This window comes from Micromesistius poutassou, assembly GCF_964030765.1.
Source record: "Micromesistius poutassou genome assembly, chromosome: 12".
Lineage (NCBI taxonomy): Eukaryota > Metazoa > Chordata > Actinopteri > Gadiformes > Gadidae > Micromesistius > Micromesistius poutassou.
The window spans coordinates 11,919,280-11,933,311 of NC_140282.1; the positions used below are offsets into that span (position 1 = coordinate 11,919,280).

At 44.6% G+C, this 14,032-nt stretch overlaps 1 protein-coding gene across 1 annotated transcript in view; it reads left to right on the top strand.

Annotated features, from left to right (window-relative positions):
- The window catches only part of LOC311356548 (neural-cadherin), a gene marked incomplete at its 3' end in the record, with an annotated part of 218,859 nt that overhangs the window by 55,346 nt on the left and 149,481 nt on the right, over positions 1 to 14,032 (top strand). Inside the window, exons 2-5 of the mRNA XM_084476342.1 lie at positions 4,626 to 4,823; positions 9,213 to 9,438; positions 11,018 to 11,222; positions 12,743 to 12,855. Of these exons, the coding sequence (XP_084332468.1) occupies positions 4,626 to 4,823; positions 9,213 to 9,438; positions 11,018 to 11,222; positions 12,743 to 12,855 (742 nt within the window). The remainder of the gene's footprint in view (positions 1 to 4,625; positions 4,824 to 9,212; positions 9,439 to 11,017; positions 11,223 to 12,742; positions 12,856 to 14,032) is intronic.

A 14,032-nucleotide genomic window follows, 5' to 3' on the forward strand; every position in this document is an offset into this window, starting at 1 on the left:
GCCAGTACCCATAGCACCTAGCACATCGATCCGAGATAAGTGTCTCAGTAGGCCCTGCACACAATCACAGCATGTTGACCCCAACAATAGGCTCCTCATTTTTCGCCTGGGCTTCGGCTGGAGAAATGCATAGAGAGGCGTCCATTAACCATGAAGCAATAATGGCATGTCGAGATGGTTTACATCATTGAAGGCGGAAATGTTTTTGTAATATTAAGGCAGGTGCGTTTATCCTCATCGAGCGCACACACGCAGGAGGAAGAACCTCTTGTTCAGGGTATGGCCTGTGCGAGGAGGTGGTGCATGGTGCTAATGATTGCAGTTTAATGGTTGTGCAAATGATACAACACTGCTGATTATAATTACTGGTTTAAAGACTGGCGGGGACACTGGGGAGGGACCAGAGGGCTCCCTGTACGGCACTGATTTTTGTGTGCGTGAGTGTGTGTGTGTGTGTCTGTGTGTGTGTGTGTGTGTGTGCGTGCGTGCATGTTTTTAGATGTATTCGTGCATGCAAATAATGCTATTGACCTTGTCACAGCAGGCTTCAACTTCAACCATCAATAATGGATCACAAAGCTGATTTGCAAGATATACATTGAAAATGTCAATATCATTAATGCATGTCCAACTCAAAAGTGTTTGATCGTGCATGAAGCAGTAACCCTGTCAGAATACAGTACCAAGGCAAGACAAGGCATCATTTCCTCCAGATGGGTTTTCCGTCCAATTAGAAGTGACTATTGAGCCGTATTTTGTTGTTTCACTTTCATTTTTAGAAAAGCTTGGTCACCCGATTGTGGACATTCCCAAGGATAGAAAATGTTGCAGATATTGCCGGTATTGTAATAGTTTGCGCAGATATTTCATACTGGAATCAAAAGTACTCAAAATCAAATCAAAAGTAAAAATATCAGGTGTTCTGCCTGGCAGACCACCTGTCTTTGCATAACAATATCTCTAATTTATTGAATGCCTTTATTGAAAAAGGATAAAAACACAGTGAAACACAGTAACATGTGAGCTTGTTTGGGGAACTTTTTTAGATACATGCCGAATGAGGAGCGTTAGGGGTTAAGTCTCTTGCTCAAGGACTCAAGGACTGCGGCCATTGTGGTTGAACACAGAACCATTTGGCTTGGATTCAACCACTATCGTACTAACTTCAAATCCCCGCCGGTGTTTGCAACCCAGTTAGGGGTGGCGGGGACGGGCGGTGGGGGTGGGGGGGGGATGGGGGGTGCCCTTTGGGGAACCAGATGGCGAGAGAGTCAGGCGAAAACCTGAAGCGTTTCTTTAATCGCAAATATCATCATCATTATCATATCATTAATGTTTTCTAAAACATGGTGTGTGTGTGTGTGTGTGTGTGTGAGACACAGAGTGGTGCTCAGCTGTGGGCGATGCGAGGCAGCTTTCCCCCCTTTCATACCTGTTTGTGGTGATCAGGGGTTTGTGCTCGGAGGGAAGGGGGGCCTGTCGATGGAGTCTCTGGCAGCGCACCGTGGTGCCCCCCCTAACCCGATCCATTTGGTTATTGAAGTAGCGTCCAAGGGGAAGAGGGGGTGGGGGGCGGACCAGAGGGAATTTTGTTTTGTTTTGTTCTGTTTTATTTCTTCCTCCAGGAGGACTCTCTGGGTAAAGTAAACTTTAGAAGCAGTGGCGCCTGCCTCACAACTTCCCCTCCCGCTGCGTGGCGGTGGGCTGGGAGAACAGTGCGGTTCAGTGGAAGAACGCGGGCGTCGAGTCGTCCTATCAGCTCAGTAGCGCCTTCCTCTAGGGGGTTCCACTGAGAGCGCACAAAGTACCGCCGAGCCCGCTCACTGCTGGCTTTAAGTCTTCCTCTGAAGGCTTGTTCATTGGTGTTTTTTGGGAAAGTTATCCACTGGTTGTCTGATGTCTTCTGAGCGGGGTTAAATAAGACCTGGAGCCTGTAACTCTTTCAATGTCAGTGTTTTCTGGGGGGTTGTTGGCGGGGGGGGGGGAGTGCTGTATCCGTCCTGACGTTGTCAGTGTTGTTGGTGCATTCTGCTGCTCGGGAGCCTGTTTGTGTGCGTGTTTTGATAGCTAATAGTAATCACATGATTACCTGCAATTTTCGCTGATCAACATTATGCATCTTGTATCTGATTACATTAAGGATGACAGTGACGATGGATGTGTGTGTGTGTGTGTGTGTGTGTGTGTGTGTGTGTGTGTGTGTGTGTGTGTGTGTGTGTGTGTGTGTGTGTGTGTGTGTGTGTGTGTGAGTACACACACACATGCTTTGCATGTCGGAAAGCATTAGACTTTTGCAAGCATTAGACTAAATGTTGGAAGCTGAGGTGGAAGCAGGTTGAGATAATGTGTGTGTGTGTGTGTGTGTGTGTGTGTGTGTGTAAGCAGTGGGAGCACTTACTTTCCAACTGTCCCATCCTTTGGTGTTTAGTAGCAGGCGTGGGGTATAGCTTAGTCAGTGCGTCACTGCTTCACGTTCGGGGTCAGGTGTGTACTTACATGGTGCACAATTGTTGTCTTTACATTATTTTACAATACATTGTGAAGAAAAATAAAAAGTATAATTTATGAAAGCGGTTTTGGTTTAACAATGTCTGATAGATAAATAATGTGTGGGGGAAGTATGCAGCAGATCAAGCTGGGTCTGAATTTTGGTGCAAGGTTCACACCATATTAAAAGGGTGCTACTCGCTAGGGATTCTACTTGCCATTCACACTAGCCCTAGCATTTCTCTTAAACCTTTAGTTACATAGTTTATCCTTGATAGTTACATATCATTATACATTATACTCTTAGTTGTGTGTATGTGTATGTGTTTGATTTGTTCTTGTAGTGATTTGGAGTGATACACTTGACCGTTGTTTACTTAGATTGCTATGGCACTATTATTCTTTATTTTTGGGGGAAATTATCAAATGCCATCCCACTATTTTTTGCAGCAACAACATTTGGGCAGTTCATGAAAACAGATACATAACATACAATCACATAATTGAGATTTGTTTCAATAAAAATGAGTTGACAGGAGGATGAGCAACCATTCTCAATGTGACAAACATTCATTTCACTCCCTTTTTTGACTGGAAGCCAATATTCCTTTTATTTCAATTCCATCCTTGGTAATGAAGTAATTTGTTGGCGGGTTGTCCTTGTTTATACAGCCTGCATAAAACAACACAAAATAAGTACCTAAGATGCACTTCGGGATACTGTAGTTGAACTGCGGCAGACCCACGTCCATAACCTCTGCCGTCGCACAGTGAAAGTGCAATTGGTTATTCTCCGTCACAACTCATGACTCTAATGAGGTCAATGAAAAGTGGTTAGGACGGGACATAAGTCGCGATTGTGTTGATTATTGTGTTATTATTGGAGCATAAAGTTTAAGAGCAGGTTAAGAGCAGGTCCAGACAGTACAAAGAATAAAACATTTTCTTCAATTTAAAAGTTCAGTTCAAACCACATTAGGAGGGAGAGGTCATGATAACGTAGATGCTTGCTTTCATTTTGGTCCACAGCACAGCATTTCAGTCCTCCAGCAGCTCACCAACTGCTCTCAGTTGTGGTGACCATCTCATGTAATGTCTCAGCCAATCAACAAGGGACAGCCGGTCTGTCTCTACAAATCCCCCATAAACAAGGAACTAAAACACACAACTAATGTAGCAATGTCAATACAGATAAAATACATATTGGAGATAATTAGTGAATAAAAATCATTCACATCAAAATTAATACAAATATAAAAGAAAAAACAAAATCGAATCTTCACATCGTCCACGTCTTTACATGTGCACGTTGCACTGCTGAAAGTAAGCCTAGTAAAATGACAGCTACGTTTTTCCGTGACTTAATCAACATTGTATATTATTGTATTCAAGCTGAATACAATAATACCTCAGGAGTTAAAAATAATTTATAAAACGGGTGGCTTAAATCAAGGGATCTGATTGGTTCCCAACTGTTGTATATTGAGCATATACACACAGCTATGACGCCCGTTCAGCTTACAGAGTTCAGTATCACTCTGCGCCTAACTTGAACAGTTGTTTATTTATATATAAAAGCAATAGCATAGTTCACTGAAGCCTAAAAATATGTTGATTGATGGAGAGGGTGGAAATGTTGTAAAGCAATAGGCACACGGTGAGTGAACTCGATAGTAGGCTAAATTGCCGGCGAACCAAGCTACCGTCTCTAGCCTTCTCTCTGAAGGACGCTACAGTGTGTTGCATAGCAACCGCCATACACTTTGCCGGCAGCCAGGAGGGACTACTCTTTTGTGTTTGTTAAAAAAAATGCTTTTCCGACTTTCTAGCTTTTTCAAAATTGAGGGTGTCTTTGACTTTCATTTTGCCATATTTACGTAACCTTTTTATAAAAGCAATAGATCACTTCAGTCAGTGGTATACGGTCATTATACCACAGTTAAGGGGGTCGCCGTCCCTCCACTGCGCGTCGGGACGGACAACGCCCCTTAACTCTGGTATAATGACCGTATACCACAGCCTGTCGTGATCTATTGCTTAAATATACAATCCCTGAATATAATCAGCAACCACCTTTCTAAAGGTTTCTAAAGGATCTCTCCCCACTCTCACTCTCCCCCTCCCTCCCTTCCTCCCAGGTCCTGACTGGTACCTGGTGCGGGTGGAGATGACGGTGTCGGACGTGAACGACAATGTGCCGGAGTGGAGCATGGTGCCCGTGCCGTACCTGGCGGTGGTGTCCCCGGACGCGCTCCCGGGCTCCCTGGTTTACCAGCTCCTCGCCCGGGACGACGACGGCGGTGACAACGGCGAGGTGGAGTTCTTCCTCTCAGACGGTAAAGAGCTCAGAGGTTTTGCCCCCAAAATGGCACCAAACCGAGAAATCGCGAATACAAAGTAGGCTAATTTTTCAGTTAAAGATCAACCCTTAATTATAGTTACAGTCTCAAAGGGATTCGCACACAACATTTTATGCCATCACTTAACCCTTAAAGAAAGGGAACTCCTTTAATTATCAAGGAAGGAACCTTGGGATGGAAGGCAGATTGAGCGAGTGCTCTTTTGAAGATGGCAACAAAATACGAAAAATATTAAACAAAAAAAAAACTAGAGGGGAAAACTTGAATTAAAATAAATTACAAATATCAGTACATAGCCATGTATATGTTTGAGATTAAATGTCCTAAGCTATGCTAAACCTTGACAATTAAGCACGTCTGTCTCTCTCGCAATATCTCTCTGTATCGCCCCAGGCTCCTCTCCTGTTAGAAATTAGTTTAAATTAGAGTGATGTTATGAATGCACTACTTGTGGTTGTTGGTTTGTGTAAATGACGTTCTCTGCGATGAAGGGGCAATGAAAGTGCCCCAGAGGATATTTCAAAGAGGAAACGTTTGGATTGGTTTTGTTTCATTATTTAATGGGTCTCTTTTGCTACTGGTACAGGAATCAGTCCACTCTCTGTTGATTTAGTAGTTTTGTGATGTTTTAATTCACACTGCCTGTTTTATGAAAAGTAATGAAGAACATAAATCCATGCAATTTCACTTTGTGAAAATGATTACATCAAACTGTAGATACTGCAGCATAAAATACAGGCCTGTAGTGCTGTTCGAGGTAATCTCCATTTTTGTTTTTTAACTTAAAACTTTCTGCCATCTATCCCACTTTCCCTCATCTCTCTGAATTAAACACCTTGTTTAGTTGTTTGTGTGTGTGTGTGTGTGTGTGTGTGGGGGGGGGGGGGTGTGTATGGACCCATCTCTTTTGGATCAATTCCCATCTTCCCATTAAAACAAGCCGAAAAGTCTGTTGAGGCTACCAAGCGACTCGGCTTTCCTCACTGTTTGAAATATGCTCTATGGCATGCCACGATCTAAACAGTGTGTAAAAGTCTATGGTTGCTATAAATCATCGTCTATCTTCGCCAATGGCTGCAATTATTACAAAAATTGCATGCTAGGGAAACATGTGGAATTGGTTAACCAAAGCGATAACACCACTTTGTGAAACATCCCCTGTGTTTAAAACCGTGAAAGTGAAACCTCGTCACCACCGTCAGCTTTATTTTTTCTTTCCCTTTTAATACATATGAATATATACAGTAGAGGACGAAGTACACAGACCACATACTCTAGTAAAAGTTGAGATACCTTGTGTCAAATATTACTCCAGTAAAAGTGGAAGTACTCCCTTTAAACGTTGACTTGAGTAAAAGTATAAAAGTACTTAAAAGCTTCAAATGTACTTAAGTATCAAAAGTAAAAGTAATTTGGTGTAATGTAGTTCAAACTGGAGCATATATCCAGTTTGCTTCAAACAACAGGTATATTAGCCTTAAGTTGGTTTCACAGTCAAACTGAATTCTTGAAAGAGGAAATTGTATGCTTCTGAGGCAGACAGAGAAGGCACTTAAAAATGAATGAGTCGTTCTTCCTTTCCACCACCTCAAATAGTTCACTTAAATATGGCCATGGGTGCTCCATTTAAATATCTGGCGCTTCTTCCATTATTGTGTGTTGGCGATAAACGTCAAACATGACAGCGAAATTCGAAGGCTAAACAGAGATACGAGGACAGAAGCAAAGTTGGGAGAAACCCGCCCAAACTGCACGAATCACGATGTGTTCTGATTGGTACACTTGCGGTGCTCGCACACTCATTTGGACCTGTCACTTTACTGTCTATGGTCACGAATGCATGTTGTGGAAAGGAATGTTTAAAGGAATGACATGTTTTTGAAATGTAGTGGTCTATATATATATGATACCTATTAAAGGACAGGCACGGTTGCTGCAACGTAACATCTCGTTGAATCTGTGAACAGCTGTGACAGCAGACAGGTGATGCATTCACTGATGCATTCACTACATGCTTGCAGATAATAACATGTAATACGTTAAAAAGCCTCCGTAAAAAGGAACAGACTATTCATCACATTCATTCATCACACCTGGATTAGAGTGTGAGCCAACGTTGAGTGAGAGGGGGGGGGGTGGGAGTCGCCTGAAGAGTAGATGTTTGTTTTCACTGAAGAGTAAGCAAGCACTCTCATCAAACCATTCCTACTCTAACCACTGCTTCTGAATTGCTTAAGCAAGTGTCCTTAAGTGATGTGTCTTGTGCGATATGATACGATACGACAGCAAGGCAAAAGGCCTCCTCGATGAACATTACTCAGATGTAGATATCATCCGAAAATGAGATTTTTTATCTTATCTGTCGAGGTATTTTCCCTCTTAAACATAATCTTGTTTGTCATGTGGTCACAAGGTCAAAGAAGACAAGGCATTATCTCAAATAATAGTTCAATTTGCAAATTGGAAGCAGGATAGCATTTGTTATACAATAATATCATACAAATTGACCGCTATACATTTACATTTACATTCAGTCACTTAGAAGGCACTTTTATCCAAAGTGACTTACAAAAAATCCTTTATCGATGTAAAATAAGTAGTCTGTTAACTGGTTGTTCTGGGAATAGGTCTCCCATCAGCAGCACAATGGATATAGTGCCAAAATCACTTCTTTCAAAATAACCTGGGAGGTGAGAATATGCGTATATGCACAATATATATACACACTCCAGACACCATGCGTGGGCAGTGTCGGAAGTTAGCGTGGTATGGCGACACGGTGAGAGGCAGAGAGAGATAGTCTTTCTTTTCACGTAAAAATACATCTCACTAGCTAATCTAACCATAAAGGAAGGAATCTCTGTTTGTTTATATGTCTGTCCTCCGGGTTTCTCAATAACAGTACACCAGATAACATAGACTTCACAACAATTGTGGAGTGAGGAGTGAGGAGCCAAGGAAGTGCAGCTTTTGTGGGACCTGCCCATTAGACTGCAACCTTACCGGTTAGAGCTTTCAAAGCATTAAGCTGCAGAGGGGGGATACTGGAGATGGCTGCAGCAGGGGGGAAAGAGCCATCCAGCAGCCCCTGCCGAAATGGTCAAAAGAAGGACGGCACCTAGAGAATGGACTATTGATGACTGACCACTGCGACCCGACTCCAACCCTCTGCCCCGCATTGGCGGGGTCCTGGAAGGGATCGCCGGGTCACACTGGTTCACCTCACTTGATCTACAGAGCAGCCACTGGCAGGTGGAGCTGGTAGTAGAAGTACAGAGCAGTAACCCCTAAACCTAACCATAACCCTAAGAATAACACTGACCATAACCCCTAACCTAACCATAACCCTAACTTTAACCCATTACTCTAACCATGATCCTTATCCTAGCCATACACAACTAAACCTAACCATAACCCTTACCATGACTCTTTAACCATAACCAACCCCTCAAACTCTTTATAACCCCAACCTTAACCACAACCTCAACCCCAATAACTAACCTTAACCCCAACCATAACTGATTTGATTGACCAGGGTAAAACCCAATTAGTTGGACTAGGCCCATAGAGGTAGAGCCACATTATGACAGTTCCACCCATTTGGCTCTGAAGTGAGCACCACTTAGAAAAATATGAACGTAGCATCAGAGATTTTTGGGAAACAATCCATATTTGGTAAATTTAGGGAAGGAATCGCAAGGCTATGGCCAAAATACATTAAGTAGTCAGTCCTTTAACTCAGTAAATTACTTAATTAAACGGTTACTTTAACCGTCAAATGGGACCTAAAATACATTATATGGAGATGAAATAGCCACTGAGATCATTACTTAATGAAGAATGCCAATATTTGCTTTGTATTACGAAAATTTTATAAAAATGTTTCTTTTGACTAAGAATGCTGGCAGTTATTCTTACATCCCATCACCGCAAACTACCTATAGGTCTTAAGAACTACACCTTAGTGGCTTCTGCCAGGGCTTCACAAACACCTATAGGCCTTAAGAACTATACCATAGTGGTTTTGCAAACACCCATAGGCCTTAAGAACTACACCTTAGTGGCCTCACAAACGCCTATAATCCTTAAGAACTAGTCCTTAAGAACCTGGTTTCTGCCAGGGCTTCACAGACACCTATAGGCTTCACAAACACCTATATGCCTTAAGAACTACACCTTAGTGGCTTCTAAGGGCTATAGCTATATAGGTATATATACCTATAGGCTTCACAAACACCTTAAGAACTACACTTTAGTGGCATCACAAACACCCATAGGCTTCACAAACACCCATAGGCCTTTAAAACGACACGTTAGTAGTTGGCCACCAGGCGCTCATGGCTGCAGCTTGTCTTCTCCCCACAGGCGGTGACGGGCGGTTCGAGGTGGACCGTAAGAGTGGCCAGGTGCGGACCACCGGGCTGCCACTGCAGCGGGACCGGGAGTACCTGCTGACGGTGGTGGCAGCGGACCGCCTGGGCAGCCGCAGCGCCCCCGCGACCGTCTCGGTGGTGGCCGGACCCCGGCCCCCGCAGTTCTCCAACGCCTCCTTCACCATCGCCATACCGGAGAACACCCCCGAGGGACAGCCGTGAGCACACACACACACACACACACACACACACACACACACACACACACACACACACACACACACACACACACACACCGGTGAACACGTTATGGAGAGACATACTGTACACACGCAGACACACCCACACACACACACACATGGGAGGGCACATGAAATCACACACGCGTCCTTTATCTAGACGCACACACACACACACACACACAAACTGGGCACAATTTCCACTATCCATCCTAACAAACCCACCATGATCAAAACGGATTTGGGCTGGAACTCCAATTATAGTAATTGCCCTTTTTTTTTTTTTTTTTGCAAGAATTCCTTCCTGACATAAATCTTAAGCGTGCTCACAAATAATAACATGATTTCTTTAAATTGGCTTTGGCGAGCAATTTAGCAATCCACATGTTTCTGCCCAGTGGAGTCCCATGTACAGACACATTATTCATTATAGGCCCCACATGCAGAGTCGTGGGCAGCACTGAGTTATTGATCTGTTCAGACACACACAAACACACACACACACACACACACACACACACACACACACACGTTAATCTAAGCTTCAATCAGTGATTCAGTGGTGTGTGAGAGATTGAATTCATTGTCTAAGCCCTGTTCATATTAGATCATGTTGTGCACTGGTGTGATAGCTGTTCAAATATGCATGCCGCAATGACTCAGATGCATGCACAGGCGCCTGATAACTTTCTATAATCCAAACACACACACACACACACACACACACACACACATACACACACAGACACACATACACCCACACACACACACACACGCAAACACACACACACACACACACACACACACACACACACACACACACACACACATACACGCAAACAAACACACACACACACACACACACACACACACACACACACACACATCCACACACACATCCACACAGACACATTGAGCTGTTAGTGCTAATATGGGGGTCCTGATAGCTTAGTGTCTCTGCCATGGTCTAATTATTGACTGTCCGGCCTCCTCTGACAGACGGAGTTAGTGAGCTGCTGAAGATGATAATGTTATGCTCCAGTTCTTGTCAGGAACGTACCAAGGCCCTTACACGCACAATAGATAACAAGGGATCTCCTAATCCCCAGCCCCATTCTTGGTGCGGCTCCACTCTCCTACTAATGGCCACCGTTTCTTTGATTTGGCTCGGTCGAGTACTCTGCCTGAGGGCAGATATTTTGTTCTTAGCCAGGACTACAAACATAAATGTAGACGATGCACAATGTACCGGTACACATTAAATATTTGGGTTCCCCATTCACGACAGGCCTATGCTGAACAGTATGATTTTTACGCATTTACCTCCAATTCTGTTTACACGCTGAAAATGACTGAAGAAAATAACATTTTACATTATTTAACAGTTATACTTCCTCTCAAAGGTTAAGGTAACAGGATTGCATAGCGGCTAGGGCCCCTCCAGCCGATAGGTCCTGGGTTCGATCCCCAATGACCGCCAACCTGCAGGCTTCTTCGTTAAGATCACCAATAGTCTTCCCCTCCGGTCTGACTGGTGTTATTCTCGCCTCTCCCTCAGGTTTCTGGCCACGCCGGCCCTTTCCTTCCAGAAAGAGTCCATCAGCTACAGCCTGCTGATCAACCCCAGCAGCCTGTTCTCCATCTCGGCGGAGACGGGGGAGATCAGCCTGACACGCTCCATCGACTACGAGGGCGACCAGCACCGCTACCTGCTGCTGGTCCGGGCTAACGAGGGCCAGGACAGCCTGAGCAGCGCAGCCGAGGTGGGGGCCTGCTTCTCTTGTGTTTCACTTTGTTTGTTGTTGTGTGTTTGCTGTTGGTTCCCTTTGTGTATTGCTGTGCATTTGAGTTGTTTACTTCTGTTTACTGTGTGTTAACTTTGTATACTGTGTGTTTGCTGTGCGTTTACGGTTTGTATACTTTGTGTAGACCGCGTGTCTGCTGTGCGTTTGATGTGTGTTTACGTTGCGTTTACTGTTTCTTTACTTTGTGTAGACTGTGTGTCTGCTGTGCGTTTGATGTGTGTTTACTTTGCGGTCACTGTTTGTTTACTTTGCATAGACTGTGTGTTTAATGTGCGTTTCATGTGTGCTTACTGTGTGTTTGCGGTCTCCTTGATGTGTTACGTCTGACTGATGTGATTTAACTTCCCTATTTTCTATAACCTTGCTATTATGTGTTGACCTTCGTTGAACTGTCTCCGCGTTTTGTTGTTTGTTTATGTGCTTATTTCTGCCCACAGTGGCTGAGCATTTGTAAGAGAATGAAAGGCTCCCGTAATGCATTAGCTTGAAACTCGATGCGCAGATGACATTTACGTAGATATACTGCCATACGTGGATAAAACTAGGTATGCGGGGGAGGAAAAATACAGAACTTCCAAATGCAATCTGCTTTGAAATGCAATCCCCTTAGCCAAATTGCATTCCGCTGTGTGGCGCATCAGACGTGACACAGCTAAATGCTAAGCACATCATGGGATTTCCGAAGGCACTCAGGTCCTCGTTGCGTTTCAATTAAAAGGAGGCAGCTACTGTGCCGTGTGGAAATCTACTGACTTCCCAATCACAGTAACCCAACTGATTAGGAAAGCACAGCTCAAGCTTATTGAAATGATTAAGAGAACGAGAGACTCCCGATTCCTCCGACATTTATATCCTACTGGCATTGTGTAAAATATTGCATACGAAAGATCACAAGGATGGATTGATTGTGCAGAGTTTCCCTCCCCACCATACGAGAAGGGGAATACAGAAAGAGAGAACAGAAAGAAAAGGAAGGCAGAGGGAATGACCCCAGTAAAGACAGACATGAAGAAAGAAAAGTAAACAGACCGGCACTGATAAGCGAGTGCATGTCTGGGGCTGTGCATGCTTGACCTATCGCGCTCCCCCACCCACCCTCCTTGCACTCCAGCCTCACTCTTCTTCCACTCTCTACATGGCCTCGCTCGGTAACCCCCGCGCGGCCTGTCTCAAACCCTGCTGCATCGGGCCAGCCGTGCCCCACGCCCTCCCATCAGCACTTTAGCATTGTGAGCTACGCTGCTTAAAATAAAAACGTGTTCAACGAAACACAAATAGCGCCGCAGCCCTGGTGTGAAGCCTAGCACTCTCACGAATGGCAGTCTCACGAACCTGTCCGCCTCTCCGTCTCCAAATTAGCAGATACACGGCATGCACGATTATATTTATTTTTCACAATTTTTGCAGAACACAACACCTCCCTAAGCCAAGGTCTGTGTCTCCTGTTTCCGCCTCATCCTCACCGTTCCCACCTCCAGTTTGCCTCCCACCCCGGTGGTGAGCCGAGGAGTCGTATATTTCATATTTTTGTCGAGTGGAGGCACTGCGGGCGTGACTTTCATTTGCAGGTGGCTTCCCAAGTCATCCCCCTGTGGGACTGATAGCTCCGTGGCACCATTAGTTACCTAACCAGCCCCGGTCTGCACACTGCTGCCCTGCTACCCGCCCCGGGTGTGTGTGTGTGTGTGTGTGTGTGTGTGTGTGTGTGTGTGTGTGTGTGTGTGTGTGTGTGTGTGTGTGTTATTGAGGACGGCAATCTTCATCACAACTGAATTCCCTTCACCTTTCATTCAATTGTCTCTCGTTTCTCTGCTTGGTTGGCAAACACACCTGTGACCGTGCACGCATGCACACCGAAACACAGACACACACACACACACACACACACACACACCGAACACACTGATCGAAACACACAGCAAAGCACACACTAAGCCACATTTGTCCATATCTTACTAAACCCAGTGTGGTTTATTTTATATTACATACACAATTTTGTTATACACGCATACATGCACTCATGCACACACACACACACACACACACACACACACACACACACACACACACACACACACACACAAAGGGAACGGTATTCCGGACCACCAACAGCAGAACATGAATCACCTTGGGGAGGGAACACGGTCAGATCTAATTTTACTGCCCATGGCTGCCGAGCTGATCTTTACCAAAGGATTAACTGATAATACGAAAATCTCATCTGTCCCAGCGGTTCTCCTTGTCTGGCTGCTATTTACACACTGCACATTCACGTGTGCGTCACGTGTTGGCAAGTGTGTTCATTTTGGTTATGGGCCGGGCTGGGCTAGGCCAGCTTTCATAACCCTGTTCAGGTTTTATTGGGTTCTGAACTGGCTGTCGGTCAACAGTGGTACCCCACGCTAGAAGTTTGTTTGCACAAAAGCCCCCGCTGGTGAACACGACCGCAAAAAACCAACAAGCACCTTTGTGTTGAACAGGTCCTTAAAAGGACGGCTCTTATCGGGGGCTTTACAAAAAAAAAAAAAACCTTCAATAAAACCAATTCTACTCCGACTGTGGAGGAAGAGACCGATGAACTGGAAGAGGAGAGGGTCACATTCTATTTCGATATAACAACCGCTCTCCTCCTACAGCGAATACGACGTTTGTTTATAATACAATGTTTTCTCTTATTTTACAGCCCTCGCCTGGTGACCTGCTGTACAGTCAGGGAGTTCGGCATAGAGAAGCATTAAGCCAATCTAAATGTCAGGCTGTTAAAAGGG